This window comes from Fringilla coelebs (assembly GCF_963513975.1).
Source record: "Fringilla coelebs genome assembly, chromosome: 7".
Taxonomy (NCBI): Eukaryota; Metazoa; Chordata; class Aves; order Passeriformes; family Fringillidae; genus Fringilla; species Fringilla coelebs.
In genome coordinates, this window is record NC_140035.1 from 24,425,905 (window position 1) to 24,450,494 (window position 24,590).

General features: G+C 41.1%; 1 protein-coding gene across 4 annotated transcripts in view; it reads right to left on the reverse strand.

Annotated features, from left to right (window-relative positions):
* Positions 1 to 24,590, reverse strand: part of PIKFYVE (phosphoinositide kinase, FYVE-type zinc finger containing) — a 63,102-nt gene that overhangs the window by 25,696 nt on the left and 12,816 nt on the right. For 3 of the 4 annotated variants that reach the window (XM_084209435.1, XM_084209434.1, XM_084209437.1), the window contains 14 exons: positions 23,807 to 24,014; positions 21,316 to 21,405; positions 18,256 to 18,394; positions 15,530 to 15,687; positions 14,625 to 14,736; positions 12,799 to 12,946; positions 12,138 to 12,305; positions 6,825 to 6,887; positions 5,452 to 5,581; positions 4,929 to 5,109; positions 3,513 to 3,587; positions 2,756 to 2,863; positions 1,851 to 1,991; positions 1,088 to 1,214 (listed from right to left, as the gene is read on the reverse strand). In XM_084209435.1, coding sequence (XP_084065561.1) covers positions 1,088 to 1,214; positions 1,851 to 1,991; positions 2,756 to 2,863; positions 3,513 to 3,587; positions 4,929 to 5,109; positions 5,452 to 5,581; positions 6,825 to 6,887; positions 12,138 to 12,305; positions 12,799 to 12,946; positions 14,625 to 14,736; positions 15,530 to 15,687; positions 18,256 to 18,394; positions 21,316 to 21,405; positions 23,807 to 24,014 — 1,848 coding nt within the window. The remainder of the gene's footprint in view (positions 1 to 1,087; positions 1,215 to 1,850; positions 1,992 to 2,755; positions 2,864 to 3,512; positions 3,588 to 4,928; positions 5,110 to 5,451; positions 5,582 to 6,824; positions 6,888 to 12,137; positions 12,306 to 12,798; positions 12,947 to 14,624; positions 14,737 to 15,529; positions 15,688 to 18,255; positions 18,395 to 21,315; positions 21,406 to 23,806; positions 24,015 to 24,590) is intronic. The other variant, XM_084209436.1, reaches the window with a different exon arrangement.

Genomic DNA, 24,590 nt, shown 5'->3' on the forward strand with positions numbered 1-24,590 from the left:
AGTAAGAAAAAAAAAGCATTAGCTATAAATTTTCTCCTGTTTTATAAAACAAGGCATCATAAAATCAAACAAAGCCCCCATGGAACACCCTGACCTAAACAGAGTATTCTAAGACCACTGTAGACTCTGCACCAGTGGGCAAAAAATTACTTCCCTTCCAGGCACATTTGCTCACCCTTACAAGTCAAAAGCCTATGACATTCTGAGGGCAATTTAAAGGCTGGAACAGGCAATGAGGAAGTGGAAAAGAAATTGTTCAAAGACAGATTTGATTGAACTTGGAGCAACTTGGTCTAGGGGAAGGTCTAGTTCCTGCCATGGCAGAGAAGTTAAAACTAAATGGTTTTTAAGGCCCCTTCCAACAGAAACCTTTCTAGGACTCTATGAAGAGATGCAAAGAGTACATCTCCACAAAGAACTGCAGCCACAGCATTTATGTGTGCCAGCCCCACTGGTAACCTGTCAAGCAGCATTTCTTCCTTCCTTTGTAGACTCCCACTGCCTAGGGGAGTAACAGAGAAAAAGGAACCTTTCCTAAAGGTGCACAAGGATTGGGCATGGGGAAGTGTGCACAACTTGCAAGAAGGCAAGTTTTGATTGGATTTCTTAAGGTAGGACCAGATAATCTTTTGAAGTCCCTTCCAACACAGGCTGTTCTATGATTCTCTTCAATGCAGAAAAATTCTTTACAGCGAGGATGGTGCCCAGACAGACTATGAAATCTCCACTCCGCAATATTTTCAAGAGTTGGCTGACAAAACCCTAAGAAATCTGATGCTGTATTGAAATTAATCGTTCCTGTTTTGAACAGGAAGTTGGACTAGACAAACTACAGCATGTAGGAAGAGAAAAAACAGTTTGGAAGAAAGAAATCAGTCTAATTAAAATCTATAGAGTGTCTTCTCTTAGTAAGATCATACTTTTCTCTACACAGGCAGTTCACTGTAGTTCCAGGAAATAACAGAAATAAAATGAGTAGGATGATACATGATCACACAAGGAAGCCAACAGTTCACAACTATTTTAAAAGGGGAAAAGCATTAATCTTTTCACACACATAGGCTAAGGTACATCAAGTTTTACTCACCATTGGGCAACTGAAAAACTTGCATATAAAATTTATGACAGGTCCCCAGCTGTGGTTTGGTCAACAGTTGATCCATTGACATCACTAAGTCCCCCTGGGTCATTCGACTTACCCGGTCTAACACTTGCTGTAAAATTGGAAAGAGCTGTAAGAATCTACAATGCAAAGAGGACACTGGCATCCTTATCTTGCTCTTAACAAATCAAAAACACCAGTGCAATCTATAAAACCTCTCACTGAGATGCAAACTCTCAATTAAACCCAGTCCCACAAACCCACATCCACAATATACAAGAATCTTAGAAACACAGTTGGGCAAATAATTCCAGTGAGATTGTACCCTCCCTAGAACTTCTCACTTGACTAGATCCAGATAACCTCCAGGAGGTGCAGTCCAGTCAGCATAATGCTGGCTCTGCCAGGAGCTCAGCCAACTCCCACAGCTACTCTGTTTGGCTGACTGTACCCTGCCTCACAGGGACAGAGGCTCTATGGCAATAGCTAAAGACCCACACATGACTTGCTGTAAATGGGTATCAAAGTCAACTAGAACTAAACCAGGGTAAAAGGACCCATCAAACAAGGACACAGCACAATAGCTGTGAAGAACTGAGGAAAAAGTAACTCTCCAGATTCACCTGTCTTACCTTCTTGGAAGAAAGAGAAGAAAATAAAACTTTTGGCTTTCTCCAGGGAGTTTACTACAAGGAGTCATTAGAAATCTACCACAAGGCCAAGTCTAACTCTGATCAGAAATGCTTACCGGCTTGACATTGATGACCAGAGTGATACCATGCTCTAAGAGCATGTCCTGGGCAATTCTGGACACAGTCTTCTCAACAAGGACCAAATTGGGCTGGACATCAACTATCCGCTGTACGTAGTTCTTCAAGAACTCCCTTTCCTGCAAGGAGGAACAAAGTATAGCACTGAACTTCTGCAAACTCATTTGGAAAATAAACCCACTTAAATGTTTAATATCTCTTTTCACTTCATTTACATACTGTCCTTTCCTATAAAACCAGGAGAACAGCTATCCAGAAAACACCATCAGTAGTCCATTGTGAACATTTTCCTACTCTCACAGAACACTAGTTTATCAGTAGTATTTTATAAGCATTTCATAAAGAAAAGGTCTGTGTACTTCAGTGTTTTTGTATTTAAGGCACATCCCTACTCACAGGAGCAGGGCACCTGTTCCAAAGTGACATTTTCTAGTTCATCGCTCTGTTAGGTTGGTGGTTGTTCCATTTTTTCAATCATGCCTGACAAAAAAATAAGATGGGTGTGACCTAATCCTAACCTACATTAACTTGTCAAATATTTCTTCACACACCTAAACCTTATCTAGCTCTAATACTGTGTAAGCAACGTACAGTTCAGAAGGTCTCAATAAAAAGAAAAGTTTTCTAAAATGCTGCATTGTGAGAATCAAAAGCTCACGTGTTCTCAGGACATGTAACTTGAGGACAAAAACCCTCAGGGCAAGGCTACAAGTTTGTACTGTATTTACTGCAGCAGCCCCCTTAGCTAGCTTACTAGAAGGAGAAAGTTCTTTCTTTTCTATGCAATCTCACTCATTCAACTTCATCTTACACACTGAAAAAATCTGCACTGGTCATGGTTTTGTTGGGGTTATTTTGACCAAGAACAAAAGCATACACTCACCTGAAGTACTATAGGCTCTATGCAGGTAAACTTTGTTTCTTCTCGATAGAGGTACTCAATTGAGCATTTTAGCAGAAGAATTCTGGGATTTTTTAAGCAAGAGTTCATCTAAAAAAGACACAGAAATAGGTAAAACAATAATGCAAATACCCAGAAGGAAAGAAGTACACAAGAATAAGACAGAGACTTCCCATGACTGACCCCTGCTACCCCCACCTCCCTTTAAAGTGCCTCAGCTATTCCCCCCTGCAGACCCAACTACACATTCTTCCCTCTTCTGAAGTTGTTACACCCAATTGGAATTTCACAGGTACTGTCCATAAGCAGGCAATGCTAGAGAGGATTTCCAGTCTGTGCTAAGAGCCCCAAAGTCTTGATACACTTGATTCATGCAGTTCACCTCTATCTTGCCCTCCTGCCTTAAAGACCCATTTTACTATACTATTTTAAGTCAGAACTACAAATGCCTTTTTCTGCCTAAAAGCTGGGATAATTATTAGATGCCTCATGCTGTGGTAGGAATGGAAAGATTTTTTTATACATGTATGAGGAGAGTTTCTCCCCCAGAATCTCTGGGCCAGAAAACAAAACAGCTTGGAAAAGAAATACTTTAAAAGCCATTCTTTTGGGGGGCTCAAAGCAGAGAAAGCTCACAAATCTCCAAGGTGGTGAGAGAAGCTTCCTGACACAAAAAGCAAGTCAGAGTACCCTTGTTTCCACACCATGCATTATGGTAAGATTAATCAAGCTGCATTACCTTTTTGTGTGCAACATTCTTAGTGCAAACAAATCCATTCACCACCATGGAGTCAAATTTCTTTCCACCAGGGATCTAACAAAGCAAAGAACATTTTTAGAACTGTCATACACTCCCACATCTTCTAGTGCAGTAAAGCTAATATAGAGAATACCTATTGTAGGTGATGCACAAACTTCAGCTACACCCTCAATTATCAGATGAAAGATCAGATACAGTCATGCTGGACACATAAGTCTTTCCCTTTAAAACCTGACAAACTTAGGATAATATGACAACTAGTACTGAGTTCTAGGATTTCTACACCCCTCCCCCAAGAGATGCTTATTTGTTAATAAGTATACTTCAGCACATGACAAGGGAACCTAATTTGCACGGGCCATGAAAAGCATATAGCTTTGCACATGCCATTTATATTAACAACAAAAAAATGGCAAGCAAAGGGAGGAAAAATATAAAATAAAGAAAGAAAATCAAAAAACCCTCTACCTACCAATTGAACACATCAAACAGGTGACTGGTGTGCCTGCAGTAACAGGCAATCTCAGGCATAATAAGCAGCATGAAACAGGTTTCTGAATAACATGCTTCAGAGGACATTCATATTACCAGCATGTGAAAATAGCAGACAGCTATGAAGTGCTTTCACCTCTCAACAACTTCTCTTTGATCTGGAGTTTCAGGAGAAGCAGGAACAAGTGGTGCTACCTGAAGAGATGCCACAGAACTGCCACCAAATCATAAGGCTCTCCTCAAATCTCATATGGCTTTCAAACAAGAGTATTGCTGAGATGAATTTGGCCATAGAAAACTAAGCCCAAATCTTCAGTCCTCAGTCACACTAACTCCTTGGATGCTATTTTCACATCAGACTCTCAGAAGGAAGTTTGCATGCCAGAACTCCAGACTTACAGTTCAACAGTGTCAACACTGGGCCATCTGGCAGAACTGGATACACCATTCCATAACAATTAAGTTTTGCTCTTGAAGAAAGTCATCGTACTCAGCATGGGAGGAGTTGAATACTCCATAATGGATAGGTGCAGGGCAACAGATTGCTGCACCATGTCCTGCAAGCTACTTATCTAGCATTTGGTATATCTCCAATTCAAGAGCAAAACAAGCAGAAACCAAAAAATGAACCAAGTAACTGCAGAGGTGTTACTCTTTGCTACCTTCTGCAGGCCACAGCCTGAAAGAAGAGGTCAGCCCCAGCACATTAAAGCACTTTTCACAGTATGCCAAGTTCCCTCTGTGCAACTTTTTCCAGAACCCCACCTCCTTCAAAGGCCAAGCGATCCAATTACAGTCCTGAATGTGCTGGGGGCAGTGGAAAGGGGACTATTCTCTTCAAACAAGGTGTACTGCCAACAGTTGCACTCTTTTGTTTTCCTACATCCACTGCTTGAAACTTACTTTTTTGATGTGGACAAACTGGCGGATATCCATGTCATCATCTCTCTTCTTGACATCTGGCCGTACCGTTTGAACTACCTGGCAGACCACGGGTACAATAATATCCCTCCAGGACAGTGACAGGGATTCATTGTATAGAAGCTGCTGAAGCAGTGCCATCATGTGGTTGTGATTAGCAGACCTATAAAAAAGGCAAAATACATAGATTTCTCATTAAAAAAGTATAAAAATACAGTGCAGTGATTAGCTGAGGGAAATTTCTTAACATTTACAATGCAGAAGTCCTCTGAAGGAACAGTTGCCTAGAACGTTCTACAGTCAGCTTTGGTCCTGTACTCTACATATAAACATCAGAAGATTAAAAAAAACCCCAAAATATATGCAAAAATGCTGCATTCTTAATGCAAATGATTTCCTTGTAATGCCTACTGCAGTTCAAGTCCCACTGAAAGTTGGTGGAATAGAGGGGCTTCAGAAATTGTTACTCAAGATATGCAAATTCCTTTTTCTACATGTTTCTTACAGCAGCCTTTCCATGGCTTGTTTCTCCCCATTCTCTTCTCTCAGCAGATCCAGATTGCTGTGGTGCCAGCCTAGGGGTGTGAATAAGAGCTCTTTGGACTTCTCCTCCACCCTCCTGTTGAATAACGACTCTGCAAGAGACAAACGAACGTTGTTAATGTAAAGTCACAGTTGAATGCTTGTGTCTTTCTGAAAGGCTGCTTCGAAAGGAAAGAATTTACTAAGACGTAAGTCCTAGTAAGTACTGAGTAAGTACTGAGTTTAAGGTAGATGTCATGGTCCTCAGTATGAGGGGGACTGACACTTTCAATTACTATATTGTGTCGTAACACTTTAGAACTGTTCTCTGTTTTGCACTACCAAAATTAGAGGTTACCTCAGCACAGTCTGTGCTTTGAAAGAGTTACTAGTTATTTCCTGCACGATTATTATGATATTATAGAGGCAAATTATAAACTTCCACATTGACATAATGGCTGACTATATTATAAGTCATTGATACTAGTAGTGTATAAATGTTCATCAAGCAAGTATGTAAGCCTTCAGAGATCAAGCTTAAAACTCCTCAGTGTTAAGCGAAATCCTTAGACAAAGTAATCCAAGGAGGACTACTGAAGAAAAAGATTCCTAAAAAACAAAAATTAACTTCTCCCAGATGCTCCACATACGAAAGTAGCTGTATAGAAGATTAACAGAAGCTACATTTATTTCCCCCATCCTTCTGCAAAAGCTCAGTTAAAAACTAAACATCAGTTTAATCCAAGACTTTATTTTTCAGGCTAAACAGACACTGGGGTTTCTTCCTTATTTCCTCTCTTATTAGTGCACCAAAATCAATAGCATTAACTGGGAAGAAAAAAAAAGCCCACAAGTGCATCTGACCGTGATACCGGAAAGCATGTGGGTTTGAAAACTCATGAGTGCATGGCCTTTCATTTCAGAAGCAGTGATGATGGTGGTGATGACAAGAAACCCAGAAAGATTTAAGAGAAGAAGCTTTAAGCTACTCTGTAGAAGCAGTGCAATTAATTGTATCACATCTTCATTTGCTTGCACAGGAAGTTAAAAATCAGTAACAGTCATTTGTTGGTGTAGAAACTGTGAACAGACTTCTCACTTAGACTCATATTTTAAAAAAAGTAAAAACTTTTCTTTGAGTCTTTCTGAATGCAGGAATCTGAGAAGTGAAAGAAATTTAAGCTTGAAAGTGCATTCAAAAAGTATAGTTTATACATCAGCTTTGCCATAAATAAGTTCAGATTTACTGTCGAGTAAATATTTTGAAAGAGTCAGTGCTCTATTAAAGGGGCATTAAGGAATTTCCATCATTATATTAAAAAACACACAACAGCAGCAATTGAAGCCTTTCCTTACCTTTAATAAAAGCGTCGCTTATAGAGAACATCTGCTGCCCTCCGTTCTCAGGATTCAAGTACTCTGAAAGAAGAGAGAAGAGGGATATAAGTGGAGACAAAAAAAAAAAAAAAAAGACAGGTTACACTGGTGTGGCCATATAATTACAATGTACACGCCCACACCAGAAGAAGCAGCGTTACTCATCCAAGTGTTTAGTCACCAATTTAGCAACAGCTTGGTGAGTGGTTAAGACAAGAATATCCTCTCATTCTTGTTCTATCAAAAATTCTACAATGACAAGAAAACAGTGCTTATTAATGTGAAGAAACAAAACAAACAAAGTAGACATGAGCCAAGAATGAAATAAGAGTGTATTTTCCAACTGACATGGACCACCCTTTTCTAGACCTGAATACAAATGTGTTAAGATGTGATCAGACACAATGGGAACAGCCTCCTCACTCAGGTCTAAAGATGGAGCTTCAGAAACCATTTTGGTCACCCACTCCATTGAACCATCTCAGACTGAGGGAGAGATCAGCCATAAGGTTTATCATATACAGTGCAAAAACAAGAAGACAGCCTGCCTTTCAAGAGCTGAAAGTCTCAAGTCCAGAGCAGTTTAAAGTGTTTTGAGGAATCCATGCTGACAGAGATGGACTCCCAGAAACAATGCAGACAGATCACTTTACACATTGGAAATATAGTCAGAGCCGGCTGCTAATAATGGCAAGGTTGTGGATTCAATCCCTGTATGCACCATTCACCTAAAAATAGGGATTTGATAGGTCCCTTCCAACTCAGAACATGTGATATCTGTGAAATAGGATGAAGGTCCACCTACTACACTCATTTAGCTTGCAAGATCTTAATCTTTCATGCTGACTGGGTACAAAAAGCTTGTTTTTTCCAGAACCCATTACTTCTTGTGCCTTTAGTTGGCTCCTCACTTACACAAAAAGGGATTCTACAATGAGAAAACAAGAGCAGTAGCCCAACTTCTTATACAGCACCACTACCTGAAGCCCAAAGCCAATCCTTTATCATCTTTCCTCACAATGCTCCAGACCCTTCACAAACAGAACACAAAGCCAGGCTGCTTTCAGACACCCACAGAACGCAACAGAAAGCTGACAGGACATAAACAATCACAAGGCTCTGAGCAGCAACACTCAGGAAACCCCTTTCATGACACCATTTTAAAAATCTGAGCTTGTTTACAAACAGATACTCAATAGAGGATAAGTGTACCAAAGAGAAATTACAAACCTCCTTTGTAAATTCCTGGTTATTTGAGATTCTTTTCTTCTCTTGCTTAGTTTTAGAGTTCAGCATTACAATAAGCTACTGCTTTATAAAAGCTAGCCCACCCTCAGCATTCATTCACTCACTGACTATCTAGAGAAAGTCATGTCCTGCTCTACCTACACAAAAGCATGTATACTAGTACCTCCATCCCTCTCCCTCTTGCAACAGCCTCAGGGCATCAGTTCTTACTGTAAACACACTTAAATTAGGTGACTGGCAAGCCAAAGCACAAGTTATCCCCAGCTGAAACCTAACCTTAGTTATGCTCTGGACAAATAAACATGTAGCACCTCCAAGCCACTTCTAGATTTGTAATGATCTAGGTGATCTTTAAGGTCCCTTATAACCCAAACCACTCTAATCTTTTCAATACAACTTCAGCTCCCATAACTTCACATCTGATTGGTTCCCAGGGAAAGTTCCTGACAAGGTAAGATACCATACCCCTTATTAGCCCGGACAGAAAACTCACTCATAAGTGTGAGTCTGAGATGGTTTAGAGTGGCTAAAATGCACATTTCTTACCTCACGTCATTCCTACATGCATCATGCTCCACAAAATGAGGAAGGGGGACGGGGAAATGCTCCTGTAGCTTATTTTATAACCTGAAAACCCAAGCACCTTCTCAAAAGAAGAAGTAAAACGGCTCCTGACAACAGCACACTGAGGCTTGGCATGCAATACTAAAAAGGAATTGCATATGGTTACTCAAATCATCTTCTCTTTCCCCCTCCTAACTACTTTCAAGCATCAAAAATACCAAAAATACCTGGTACCATGATCACAGATATCTGTCTGGAAAGATGTTTATAAAATAGAATTTCGCATATTGCTAACTGTATCTCTTCAAAAACAGCAACTAAACCCCATATATAAAATTTATCACGTAATCTCTTCTCCTAATTTAAATGCAGAAAATAGTCTTACTTTGTTTCCCCTTCTGATAAATACTATGTCTTTTGGCAGATGATACTGCAAGTGAGTCACTATTCTCAGCTAACTTGGAGTCACCCAAATTTCATGGAAACACACCAGACCTTAGTCAGCCTGTAACACCACAAGAAGTTCTGCCATTAGAGTATATATAAACCACTCTGTGCTAAATCACAGCTGATGGATACCTCATGGCCCTTGCTTCAAAGCAGCTGACCTCTGTGACTCTGGGACATTGCACATTCCTTAATCATTTGAGAAACCCACAAATTGCTTAGATCAAAGCTGACCTGAACTTCCAGCACTTGATGTTTTCTATTGTCAGTCCTCCCCACAATGCAATTACTAGAATTTACACAGTCCTAAGGAAACTAAATTACAGCTTCAAAAGGAAGGTGGGATCTTCATTTTCACTTCATCATTTCAAAGGAAGTCAAGCCACTGTCACCCAGTCTAAGGACAAGAGAGAACGCCAACACAATCAAGCTAAGTAAGTGTGTCCATAACAGTCATAGGGAATTTACTGATGCTGACAGTGGCAAACACGTCATGTCACTGATTAACTATAGAACTCTGTCCTTAAAATAACCACCCATTTTACACAAAGGCTTAACTATCCAGTTTTGGCTGTCTAATCACTGTGATATTCTAGCATCTTAGACAGCATCTTTTCTTGAATATAGCCAGGATAATCAGAAAAACAAGGTGAAAATCTTCATATTAACTTTCTATAGTAAGTCTCTGACTTTAATATTTACAGAACAAAGTTTCAGAAGTCATGTATTTCACTACCCTAAGCACTTCAACATTCACTGTGGGTTTTGTCCCTCCTCGCTACCCACAAAGTAACACCATTAAGTGTTTCTTGCTATTCAAAATATTGTCACTCATTTTAATTTGTTGCTCCCTGGTTAGGTCTTTTCTCTAGAGATTCTCATGCCAGGAATTATAAAATTCACAAATAAACAAAAAAAAAGGTTCACTAACTTCTCTGTATTTGCAGATGCAGATTTTTCAAACAGCTGCAGGACACCTACCTATCCACAGTGCACTTCCATGACAATTCCACCCTATCCCAGTTCTGGGCCTATTACTGATTCTATCCCCTCAAGGGAAATCCATTCTCTTGGAAGAAATTGCTACCAGTTTTCTACTGCCAATTACACTCCTACAGAATGACCTGGTTAAGAGACCACAAGTTTCAGGAACATATACCAAACACCAGCAGAGATTCACCAAAGACATCTGAGCGCTGCCAGCATACACAATTCAAAGGCAGAAGTCTGTCTCTTTTCAGTCCCCTCACGACTTGCCTTTTCCGCTGATCTTCTCTGAATTCTCCACTATTAAAAACTTTCTCACAAGAGCTTTCTCACAAGAACTCACAAGAATTCTGGCTCTGAGCAGCCTTGATTTGGTCAACAATTTCCAAGAGCAAGAGGCTCTCTTACATTTTCCCTTCCTAATGTACTGCTCCTTGTATAAAGAGTGAAATATGTCTGAAACCAGACAAACACCCTACGAGTCCCTTAACATTTGGCAGAGCCAAACTGACTATTGCCTGCTTTACTGTCATCACACACTGGTAAAGCAACCTGCTACAGCTGCAAATTCACTGGATACTGCAGCACATCTGGGCCTGTTTCAAGTTCACTTAATCTAGCATCCCTCCTTCCTAAAAGGAATTCTTTGGTATATCTCCCTCTCCTCAGCTTTCCTTCCCCGTAAATGCATTAGCTTTTCATTTGATTAGGGCATCAGCTGGAAACAAATTGAAAAAAAACAATAATGAGCTGGTGTCAGTAGTACTGACAAGCCACTCCCAATTTTGGATCATCTGACATCAACTCAAACTTTTGAAACTATTCTGCTTCTCTCTTTGACAGAAAACAAGCAATTTGAATTCCTTCCTTCTAGACATATTTCTAGCAAATAACGAAAGGTGACTATAGTAGGCATCAATAAATGTTCCCTCTAATTTGTCTCATTCTGCCCCACATGTCTAGCACACCTGGAAAGTCAGCTATGACTGCTTCTCCTCCCTCACTGTCTTCAGAGACCATTTCAGTTTCAGAATAAGCAATTGATGCAAGCTTAAGGCTGCTGTTCCGTTCTGATTCATAGCAACACGAGATCTGCTAGATTTTATAGAAGAATGAAATAATTAGGAGTGCAAATTATTTAACATTGGATCATCTTTTAAAGTCAGAAACACTGAAAGAGGGGGTGAAACAATAATTAAGAAACTACTTAGAAGCTGCCAAAGAAACAAGTCTACAAAGCTGATGTAACCATATATAAGGAAGCAGAGCAAAGACAGCCACTACTACCCAACATGTAAAGCAACTAAAATATACTAGACCCAAGCCAGTGGCAAGCCCCAGTTTCAGACAGGCCTTGAATCATTTAGAGAATGCAGTTGTCAACATGCAGGCACATTATTTCTTCTGTAAAGATGCTGCTTATAGAGTCTTTCAATTTAGTGCTTCTTTAGGGGAAAATCCTTTCAAAAGCAGCCTTCAACACCAAGTATTTGATTTCTTCCTACTTAAGTGGATGATCTCTTTTGAAGAAATACTATGTATATGGATTAAGTTAGGCCTTCTTGTTTATCAGCAAGATTCTTCTGGAAAATGTAAGCTTATTAAGGTACAATTTTACATCAGCACAGAACTCTTCCAAGTTAATCTTGTTCTTTTGTTCTCTGGGGTTTTATTTCTTGCTTGCTGTTTTTTAAGTTCCATCTCCAAGTGTAGAGTCACGTATCAAACTGGTTTATGTATGGATTATTTTTCCACCCCAGTTAGCCAGAACACATAGGTGGATCTGTCTATTATGCATGGGCAAGAGATTTTGCTCCAACGGCAAAGAGAAAGTCACAGGGGAAGTTACACACTCTGCAGAGAAGGCATTTCAACAGGTCTATTGAGCCTCCTCAGAGGTGAGCACATCAAAACTGCAAGCAAGTGCCAGTTAAATATCATATTTTCCCCTCTGTAAGACCGCCACGTAAGCAGTGTCCAAATAAGTCAGTAATATTAGGGCCAGCTCTCCATCATGTGCAACTCCAGCTGGTGACTACCTCGTACCTTTTTGGTCGGCAGGGTGAGGGGGCACATGTGGGTACTTGGAGTGCTTCTTGATATGGAAGTTCACGTTGTCCAGCTCCACGTTCAGGCTGATGGAGGCGGCCGAATCACTGTCCATTGTGGACTGGAAGCTGCTGACTGAAGTGCGCTTGCTAGGGCTGGCGGAATCTTTTAGTGTTGGGTGAGGGGGAAGATACAGGGAGGAGAAGGGTTCAAATGGGTATTATGAGGGTACCAGAGAGGAGAAAAATTGTCTTTAATACATAAAGACCAGTGTGCAATAATACAGGAGTACAGTATTTTCATAGCTCTAATCTTGTCTTCATGTGGGCATGCTGACATACTGGACATTCTTTAGTGCACTACTACAGGGCCCAAATCAAGCAGAAGTCTGCCTGAGAAACAGAAGGCAGCCATTTACATGCTTCTCCTTTATTAGAAGTATGAAGTTTTACCAGTTTCACTAAATTCAAAATATTGTAACCATTGTGAGAAAGTGGAAGACTAGACAGACTATAGCTCTCCTAGATCCTTACGGCCCCAAGCACACACACAGCAACACACACAGATAAAGCAAGACATGGTTAAACTACTAAGTCCTGAAGGACTGGGGACAACAGGGGACAAGGCATAGTGAGAACAGGGCTCAGGTGAAACTTACTAGCTGAGTTGTCTTCCCCTTCATCAGCAATCTGCTCTGTGTCACTGTCATCAAACTTGATGTCTTTGAACCAGGATGGCTCGGAGTGGCCCTCTACAGAGTTCACAGAGTCACTGTCTGGAGATGGGGTTTCTGAGAACTCTGTGCTCTAGAAGACAAGAAAGGGGAAAAAAGTTATTGAAGTGCAGCTCTGCTGAAATATTAAGCAGCCTACCACAAATGCAGGTCAGGCATTTTAAAATCAGAGGATACTCTCAGTGGGCTGAGCCAAGTCAGTCATAGAGATACCCTCTCTGGTATGAAGTAGGAACTCTTTGGGACAAGAAACAGTCTCTGCCTACGCTCTGCTTCTAAACAAATTGTGACTAAGTGGCACTAAAGGACAAGTTTATCATACTGCACATTTTGCATCATCACATCCAGTTAAGCAGCTTTGAAAGTTTGCTGTCTCCAGCCAAAGTGGGTGACGGCCTTATCCTTCACCCAGAAACCAACATGCACAGCTTTTGGTGGAGCTTAATTCTAAGTTACTGGAGAAATTCTTTAATGTAGCCCCTAGAGTTTCAATCCAAGATGGACTCTACCTGGGCCTACTGTGTCAAAGCAAAGACTGGCCAGATTGCCAGAGAACCTGGAGACTACCTAGGTAATTTTCATCAGCCTTCCTCATGCCTCCAGGTGCCTCAAAACAAAGTTATCATTAGTGTGCCTTTGGCTGCAGTAAGTGCAGCAAGCAACTGAGTCAACAAAACCATTTCTCCAGACTCTTGTCCAGAAGAATTGAGATCAGACAGTGCTTCCAGCTGATGAGAACAAGAATTTACTTTAAACATATAACATAAGCACCTTACAAATAGGGATGCATAAGGACTTGCTAGTTAAGAGCAAGTTTTTACCAGGACACTGAGACAGCTGACTAGCTGAGGTATCAGACGAACCCCAGAGCAATCTCAAGGGAAGCCATGTGACTGTGTCCATATGACTGAAATGCATGAGGAAGACAAATGCTATTGGCTGCAAGCTTTCTGTCTGAAGCCCATGGGACAGCTAAGCCATTCATCATTGTAAGAAGCTGAAGAAATGAAAGGCTCTTAATTGAAACAGAATGTTTTCAATTAAGAAAGGCTACAGAGCTATCTTGTTCAAGCTAAAAAACCCAATACAATCTCTCAGGCCAGTGACTGCTCTTACCCCTCAGTAAGTTTGATTCCAGTGAAGTACAGTAGGACAGAATTTCTGGTCACTAGTTCCTGACTCCCCTCAGGTAACTAATCCTGTTTGGGAGGCATGAAAAAGACCTCATCCCAAACTTGGATCATGTGGCTAAGGTACTGAATTCCTTATTACTCCATTACTGGAGATCAGAAGAATGTTGCCAATACAATAGATCTAAAATATCCATTTGGATTTTTTTAAAAGGAATTTTGAAACAGAAGATCATCATTGTGTCTCCATCATCAGTAAGTGTACAGAGATTCTAGATTCTGCACATGACAACATAGCTGCCACAGGCACAGACTGTGACGACTTGAGGTCTCTGTGGAAGATGTCCACCACGAGAGGCCTGGCTCTGAAGACCCTTTCCCTCATTTTAGGCAGCACCACATGTAACATTCTCCACAGGGGACAGCCTCAAAGCTTTCTGGGTAAATGAAATTTCCTCAGGCTTCAACCCAATAAGGAAAAAGGCCTGGCCCCCTACTCTCTGTACAGGAGACCTGATTTGGAAAACATACTACAGCTGATGAGAACAGGATTAGAAAATATTCTAGTCAACAGCCAAATCCAAGAAAAATGGTATCTTTCAGCTTTTCCACTCCTTTTACCTGCAACGGTCTGTAGAGAGCATATTCATCTCTGAAGAGCTGATCATGATGACTGACACACTCCAGCCAACGTCCATCAACCAGTGCCTGTCCTATTGCAATGGCCTGGACCCTGAAAGTATAATAGAGATGGTTTTCTATATTTTGCTCTAAACACATATGGTTTATGATACAAGCACACTACAAAAGGGAAGAGTCATTTGCTATGCACTATTTGACCTGTTGGTATTCCATTCCCATGCTTACATAGACACTATTTACAATACTGTGGTGAGGCAGCACAGGGCACTAATTCATGCATGGAGCTAAAAAAGAGGTTGCCAGTACTCTGAACTCAGCTGAGGTGTCCAACATATGATTAAGACATGTTGCTTGTGCTCCTCCAATATTGTTGAGTTATGTATACTGATCATCTCTGTGGGAGGACTGTAGCTCTGCACTTGAGAACCATCTCAATTTTATCCCATTATCATATAATTAAATATACAAGATTGTTTATATTCACCTACATGGTTAAGAGTCTGCCAGCTCCACTGAAAATTTAGCTATCAAACACTATTAGTGATCTCTGATCCCAGAGGGAGACTTGCTCTTTGGAGTAGCAGTGAACACTTTTGGACAGTTTCTCTATTACACACGCTGTTCTCCACGTGAGTGATACTTGTCCACAGCTACTTCCCATACTGGTTTCCAAACCAGACAGCCTCCCATGCCCTGTTGTTTGGGGGCCCATGGAGTCAGAATGGAACCTGCTCTGGGGCAGGCAGTAAAGGGGAGATTTGAATTTTCTCTCTCATCTCCCTGCAAAGGGGCCTCTCTCTGCAGTCCAAGGTACCTCAGCTCAAACTCACAACCTCCTCTCATACAGACAGAGGACACCTGTTGTCCTAACACATGAGGGTTACCTCGTGGTTATGTGCCCATTTCTCATGAGCCAGTTGACCAGCTCTTTTCCCACAATGCAGTTGGGATGTGTCCGCAGCCAGTAGCGATGGTCTTGAAATTCCATCCCACTGTTATGATGGCAGATTTTCTTCCACAGATCTTTCAGCTGGACTGAGTCCTGAACAGGGAGATAGGCAAATTAATTACCAGTCTAATCTCAGCAGTGGTTCCAAGGGCATCAATTCAGGCCTTCAGATCAGCTTCTGGATCAGAAGCCCTCCATAAATAGGGACAGAATCTAAGCCATTCAGCATAACCTATGCAAAGGTGCAAACAGATATAAAATCAGCTCCTTGTTTCCTTCCATTCATATCCAGTTGAGAACAATAAAAAAACCAAAGTGAGAGATACAGGGGTTTTGATGAGGCAACCTTTTGTACTGCCTGCAAAATTCTTATGTACTCACTACTGCCCCCTTGCACCCACTCTTAAACTCAGGAGGTGTAAGCAAATGCAGAGGACATCATCATCGGCAAGAAGGCTTTTCTATATTATCTATGCTCAACTCAGGCATTGTGAACATATTAGTCCAATATCAAGACCAGATATAAAGCAAGTACTTAACACAGTAATGTTCAGTGCTAGGATACTATCTCTTATTGAGGATCCAGTTTTGTATTGTCCAGCTTTTATGAAGCTTTTTTTGGCACTGTTAGCTTATGAAGCTCTTTTAGGCATTGTTAGCTTTGGCCACTAAGAAAAAAATGCGTATTCCTCCCAACTCAATTAACCATTTTTGAATCTGTGAGTCTCTTCCCCTTACCACATGGAACATTTCAGTCTATACCTAGAACTTAGTTTGGAGCCTGCTAAACATGTGCGCCAGCTCTTCTGTAGGCTGCGCTCCATCCAAACTGAGCTGTTTCTCTGCCCCTAGCCACTTTTGTCTTTCCATATGTACCCTCAATTAATACAGCACAAGCCATTATTGCGGGTGGAAACTGGGATCTGGAACTATTTTGACCAAGCAGCACACCACGCCAAGGTGTGGAGAAGAGATGCTGCAGCTCACTTTCCCAAATGCCTAATTTATTCTATTTTTGTGTAACAGAACTTTAATTAAATTTTAACTGGTTTCAGCTCTCCAATTAACTGTCACATTATTGCATTTTCCAAAGGGTGCCCTGAGGCCCAGGAGTTATGCTCCACTTCATTGCTGAACTGGCTTTCTGCTTTCAGCTCTAGCAGTGGTTGTTCTCAGTATTCCCCTAAAACCAATGCCAGCAGCTCCCCTTCCACACCAGGTATGGAGTCAAATGGATCAGTACCAGAACACGACCGGATCGCACAATTTGATGCAACTGGAGTCTCCACAGTTCAGCTGTCTTGAACTGGTGATTACAGTAAACTGAAGATATTGGCAGAACAAAGCAAGTCCTTCCAACTCAAGGATTTTGACCTCTAGTTCACTGAAGCGTCTGCTTATCCCGGTGTACATACAACCTCCTCTACCTTTATTTCATGAACAAAGTTCATTAATCTTCTGAATGGACTAGGTTAGGCTTTAAATTAACTCCTGACATAGAGTCAACTCCACACAGCAAGGGTATTAAACAAACAGTATTTTTGTATAGAAAATCCTTCATTAATTGACACTGTCTTCTGCTCTTACATGACAAAACAGTACCAGTCCTCTTATTCCTCAAAAAAGAAAACAGACAAAAAAAAAAAAAAAAAAAAAAAAAAAAAAATCAAACAATGGGAAGCCAAAGAGCACTGAGACTTAAACATCTTGTTTCAAGTTGCATTCACAGAGGTCTGAATTTCATTTTTCCTGCATTAACATACAACTGTGAAGCAGGGTGGTATAAAGATGTGCCTTAAATATGTTTCTCCCTCAGAAAGGAGTTTTGCAACTAAACAGGAATTAGTGTTTCTACACCCTCAGGCACACTTAAATGCATACTGCTGACAGCAGGCAGAATGAGCCTGATTTTAAAGTGGCAATGGGACACAATCTTGAATCTTTCAATGTGTGAAAAACACTGCCTTGCCTTCTCTGCAACTTCTTTGCCTTATTTCTTGGAAACACTTCCCTTTCTTTCCCTTAAAGGAACAAAACAGTTTTTTACTGTTTAGACAATTATACAGTAACTGCAACCTACAACATTGCCTCTGGGGGGAAGGGATAATAGGATTATGCAGAACACTGTTGCGCATTGACTTTTCTTTTAAAAAGTACATCATTACAACCTTCTACAAAATCTTTTCCTTATTCTGCAAAGAAAGAGGGGCCAAGTTATGTTTTTGCCCAGTAAGCTATAAGGGCTTCAATTTTTTAATCATGGTGTAACTATTTCAAAGCAGCCATTTAAAGCTCCTGATTACGTGGCCTCTGAAAGAGAAAATCTCATCTTGAAATACAAAAACAGGTCACTGCATTACAGCTGCAACCACGACAGGTTTAACTCAAAGAGCCACCATACACCAACTCCACACTTAGCAAGACCAAAGTTGTAAACATTTGAGTGCAAAACCCCCATGAAACTATGATTTTTTTCAGGAAAACAGTAATGTCCAAAGCGGCATCAATATTCTCCATCTCTGTTCCCCCTGGAGGAGAGGTCCAGGTAAGAATGGTTAGAGAAGAGCCTTAAAAGGCAGCAAAATACTCCTGCTGCATGGCACAAGGAAGGCAAACTTCAATGTCTCCACAGAGCAAGGCAAAGAGAAGCATGAAAGGTACCAGAAGGATTTTGCGCTCATCCTCGCTGGTCTCTGCCTTCATATGAGTGCGAGTGGCCTGGGGGCTGACTGAGGTCTCGTAGGCAGGCACCATGGGGGACCCTGAGCGATCCAGAGACAGGTTCGTGATGCTGGCTGACCTGCAGGGGAACAGAGAACAATTCCAGGGTAAGTAGTCATCTGTGGTGCTTCACCACAGTAGGCCTTTATCTTGTAGCATACTAAAACCAGCTCAAGACTGGGACACTGTTTACTCTTGTCAGTACACACTGCTTAATGCTTCCTCCCTTGTCAAAGCAGAAGAAAGGCTCCCTAGGAAGCAAGTGTATTGCTTTGGAATTGCTAAAGTAAGCATAAACTTCTGTAAAGATCTTGTATGAAGCAGTTGAAACTAAGTTTAGGTACACCAATTCATACATGTCTGTATTTAAATTGACTGGAGAAGAGATGGCATGCTGGGTAATTTGGGTCCAGCAGTTTGGAGACAAGACAAATGTCAGCAAGGGTGGCCAACACCCAGACCCCTGTAACAGAGCACTGAGATTTCCTCTTCTCCTTGTCCCATTTTAAATTCCTTGGCCTCAGCTCTCAAATACATGGCTGAAAACTTGCAGAATCTGAAGTTTAAGCACTTGTTCCCCAGAGTGGCTAAACAATTTTCTGAAGCTGGAGGTCACTGCAGCAGGCAATCCAGTACAAGCTGGGACATGGAGCACCCCTCTTATCTCAGCAAAGCTGTTAGGAAATCTTGGCTGTGCACCCCAGCACAAACACACCATTTTGCAATTATCATTGCGAAGTTACAAATGCAAACAAGTTCCAGATATGTTCTGTCCATTAACCCACAACTAGACCTGAGGCTCTGAATAACCAGAGTGCAACTTCTCATCATATAGCAGCAATTGCAGTGTAACCTGTCAGTGCTAACAGCACTCTGAGGAGTGAGGACAGAAAACATTTCTGCATATATCAGTGAAGAAACTCAAAATGCCAGTGCTGAACTGACTGAAGAGGCTTGCACCAATCTCATGAAAACAGTTGCCAGCCTCTAGCCTTTGGAATGAAACTTTGATAACTTTGGAGAGCTTGCTAACTGGCTAACAGACATGCTATAATTATTCCCAAAAATTCTCCATGGATGGTGTGGCTCAGCCCAAGCATGAAAAAAGCAATGCCACCCCTATTTCAGTTTTTATACTGCAGAGTAATGCACTTTAACAGAAAGCATCCTAATGCACAAGATGAGCTGACATGGAAGTCCGTAACTAAGCACTCCTCCCAGTTGTTTTGCAACAGCTGCCTTAACTGTGCCACATACTTGTAAGCACCAGGGATTTTTTATTTGGGTGTAAGCAAGTTAGAACAGTGAGATTTTACATCTGTCTTTATCATCAACAATTACATCTGGGCCTTTATTATATATATGTTTTTTAAAAACAGAGAGGGAGATTTTGCCACGGAAATGCTTATCCTTTAGAAGGACCTGCAAGGGAGCACTCTGAACCCTGCTTGCAACATTTGACTGTTTTGCTGGAGTTTCCCCCCCTCATAAAAACCAAGACTGAGAACAAATAACACATTTCCCACTCACAGGGAAAACAAATAGCAACATGTAACTTCTGTTACCTGCCTCTAAATGCACTCCACCTGCATATTTTCTGCTTCATTTCCTCTAGAAAGAGGAATAGTCAAGGTTCTCTCACAGAAATGGCTACAGCTGCTTTGAGATGATCTAAAGGCTAACATCACTTAACCCAAAGCCAGCAGCTTCTTTTCCAAGGTTCAGAATTTTTAACAGAGCTATATTACACATGTGCAAACAAACAAGTACTTTTGGTGACGCCATGAACAGCCAGACTTAAAATTTAACTTGAATAAGCAATCTGGGCCTGCCAGATCAAGATTAGAACCATCCTACCACCACATGTTCGAGCAAACAGCAAAAGCCATTTTAAATAGAGTTATATTCAAAAAGGAAGCAGGAGACCATCCTCAAGGTTTCAGACATTTCTTGACGTCACAGCAGTTATTTAGCATTGGACTTTTAATTCTGGACTCCTTGCCATGTTTGCCCAATATTGATTTTTGGTACTCGTTTATTCAGCAGTATTTTACTCCCCCAGGTGAGATCTTTGGGTCTCAGATGTACAGTCAGTGTGCATCTTCTCCTAACCCATCACCCAGAAGGATAAAGGCTGCAAGCAGACCATTCTCCAAAAGGCACACCCAGCACCCTTCTCAACTGAGTTGCCTTGTCTTCACTGGTCCTGCCAGATCCCTCCAAACTGCTAAATATTTTATATTCCTCTAACACCAATGCAAAGAAATCACAGAATGTCCCAATTCCAGTTTTGAAATCTGGATTATCTTTGCTCTGCTCCTCACCTCTCTGCCTTACCTTCATTTCCTTATTTAACCATAAGGGAGGCATGCAACCAGCACCATAGCAGAAGCACTGTGAAGTGGGAGCTACTTGTACTTCTAATACCAGCCTACTTAGTGGGATTAAGCTCAAGTACTCACAAATTACAATAAAGCTCTCATGAATACTTTCAAGTTCATACTAACACTCTTCCATGAAGATCTACAAAGGGATTTTAGCCTGAGGAAGCTTGGTGATTTAAACAAGATTATCCTTCATGGAAGAGCAAAGGAAGCAGATGGGAGTGCACACAAACAAACAAAAACTACACCTCTGCTGCTCCTTGACCTAAGTCTTTTTGTCTCCCATCACCAAAGGAGTATGTGTTACTCCCTTTTCTTCAGCTTCCTCTGAACTGTACTTTTATTAGCCACTTCCTTCTCCTTCTGTCCTCTTCACCACCACTTCTGCTTGACCAAGTCAGCAGCAAACTACAGGTCCTCAGAAGTAGTACATTTGTTAACATGAATACATACACAAATGGTTCTTCCTCACCACTCCATACAGACAGTGAGATGTCCCATCTTAGACATGAAACACCACTTTCAGTAAAAACAAGCCTGGAAACCCAAGCATTACAGCAATGATTATGCTAGGAGTGCATCCAGAACAGAAAATAATCAGAAATTATTAGTTTACCTGTTTCTAGCTGGTGACTTCCCTGCATCCTCCTGGACAGACCCAAGGCGTGCAGACAACGTGGAAGCTGAAGAGTCTGGATGAATCAAACTGCAGAGAAAGGAGCATGGTAGAGATGTTTGAGATATCTGTGACAACCAGCACATCAGAAAAACTGTAATTAAAGTACAGTTAATTGTCATGTTACCTCGCACTCACACCCACGATTGTTAAATCAACAAGGGAACAGGGAGAGCTTTCCCCATCTGTAGGCCAAAGGTATCTGGAAGACAGTGCTCCTGTCCTCTTCCAAAGTCAACTCTTGAACAATACAGACTATTCCTACTTCCTGCATTATCCCGCCTTCCCACCTGCTTCCCGTATTTCCCTTTCTTACACATCTTTTCCTACAGGCTGCTAGTAGATGCTTCAGCACTAGATCTCTCCAGCATACCATCTTTGCAATCCAAGCAACGTTATCCATAGCTACAGCTAGACAGCTTTTGCCAAGACAGCCTGACAACCTTCTGTAATCGTTTAACTTGATCCCAATCACCTTAACCCTCCTTCTGTTTCCACCCCATGAGTAAGGACAGCAGATGTTGGAGCACCACCTAAAGAAATTACTGTTGGCAAAACTGTATCAGAGCTAAGCCACTACAGACCAACTGATACAGCCACCCTGCTGTGCTCTAGCACAATAAATGCTCCTAGCGTGATAAATTCTCTTCATGAGAAACTGTAAGCAATGCAGCTTTGCCTGAGTAGCTGTACTTAGCCAGAGTACACCACTCCTTCACTTTTAAAGGACATGGCCCTTCAAATTAATCATAGCAGGAACTCTGTGTTCCACCTGTTCGAAGAGCAGAGCGACACCTGACAAGTACATGCAACATCAGTCTCCCTAAATGCTTTTTTCACTGCTTTGCAGCATCTTATCTCAGATACATTACTTTAGAAAGAGACAACTGCCAAGTTTTCTTTTGAAACAAACTACTTCTCAGGCAGAAGCCACTATTAGAACACAACCTCTGCTCCATTATGAAGTTGTGAGTTATCAGTTCCCATTGTGGCACCATTTAAATTCGGTATCTTGCATTTAAATATCTTAAGGTCAATCAGGAACTTACCAAACAGTATTTAAGAAAAGCACTGTAACCCACTGCAAAGTGCAACAAGCACTGACGAAAATGCTAATCCTACTAAAGCAACAATAAACCACCTAATCCCAAATCTCTCTTCCTCTCATACATAAAAGAGGTCCACATTTACTCAGTGTCTCCCAAAAAGACTGTGCTCCATTATAGAGTTATGAGTCTTTCAACAATAGGAACCATTTTGAGTGCTACAAGTAAAGAAATAGATTCTTTCTTTACATGCTCATGTCTACAGGCTGCTGAACTGTCGTTATAAAGGCACTAACAACACATCTGAAGACAAAACTAACAATACCCTTCAGTATTTTTTACATTTGAAGAGAAGACTCTGAGAAGACCTACTTATTGCCCAATTCAAAATTTGGTAGCATTTATCCCATGCATTGTTACGTTACCACTTTAAATGACCACAACATTAAAGCAGAAGTAATTTCCTTTATTCAGGCCTAAACCTGATCATTTAAATCCTTCCAGATAGAAGCATCATATTCTGAAAAACAACATGCAAAGCAAGAATTGGGGCATTTTCTGAAGATAGTAAATGGTTTTACAGGTTCTTTTTAAATACTATCAGAAGAGCTGTTAAGGGGCATATGTCACTAGCACTACCACTCAGATAAACAAAGGTTCTGACTCAAGACCTCCTCAGTAGTTTCACATCTGCCTGTTCTTCTGTTTTAGGGAAATGAGCACAAATATCATACCTGACTATTTCTTCTTCCCCGCAACACTAAATTTAATCAAGGTATTCCAAAAATAACTTGCATAGCACTTGAGAAGTACAGTGTTCTTTTACTCATGGTCCAAAAATAAAGATCCTCTCATTTAAGACCAATAGGAATAAATATACTCTGAAAGGAGAGTGGAGGATCTTTATAGGTCCTCTCTATTGTCCTTTCAATCCCACTTCATCTGAAACAGGTGGTTACTTCCATCACTTCCCTTTTACCTACACAGAGAGCATTTCTTACATTCTCTTGCCCCATCTGAAATGTGACAGGTAAAGCATCAGTGTTACATTGACTTGCCTCTCAATGCGCCTCTAACCACATTAGTGGTTAGATTTACATTGTGTCTTTTTAAATTCTGAATACAAAAGCCTGCTCTGTCACTGGTACACAATCACTGACTCAGTACACTAAAGGAAGAACTGCAAATAAATTAAAATTTCACTAGAAATGTTTCTACATTTCAACTTGAAGAGAAGAATATTACAAGCAAGCACAGAATTAGATTCTTTTTACAGGAGTTGGAATCTAAGTTTACTAGGAGGAAACCACCAGCTTTTGTCTAGCCAGCTGTCAGCCAGAGAACAGCTGAGATTCCAGAGCTCAGCATGAAGCCATTGCCTTTACCTTTGCCATGTCAGATCCTCCTCCAGGAAGATGTTGCGGCTGGCTTTGCGGCTCCCGACGGGCGTGCGTGGCTCGCCAGGATCCAGCACGGACACAGAACACGCAGAATCAGACAGGGCATTTAAGTCTTCTCCAATGGAGCTACTGTCTGTGGAGTGTGCGTAGCTTAAGGCTATTTTCCGGCAGTAAGTGCAGGCTCGGAGATCCCCTATGGAAAAGGGAACCAGAGAGTGTAAGTGAACAGGAACAAACAGAACTCTGTTCCTACAGGATCAGAGGTGTATAGTGGCGCAACAGAAGGATTTTCTGTTTCAAAACCTCTTTGCAAGTCTAATTCTCATACTCTCTTAAAGGGCAAAACCCGGGATAATTACACACTCAGGGAATTTTTCCAAGGCAAATGATACCTAACAGAAGATCAGTGAAAGAGGAGAGTGAAGACAGACAAGGAGAGGAAGAGGGAGGGAGGGAGGACACACGTGCCCACTGAAATGATGGCAGAACAGCCAGTCAGATATGACACACTGGCTGATGTCTAGAATTTGATAACTGGTATTTGAAAGATTTTCCCCTGACCTTCAATTAAAACATGCGGCTCATACTTTAAAACTACTGTTACTCAGAGCGCCTTTTCCTTGGGCATACTTTATTGTATTGCACACTCTTGTTCAATAGTAGCCATATTTGTTTTGTAGTGCGGTAAAAATTAGCAGGCATGGCATAATCCACCATCTTTCATAGATAAACTGGTAGAATGAGGTCCTGTGATTCTTTTTTCTTGTTT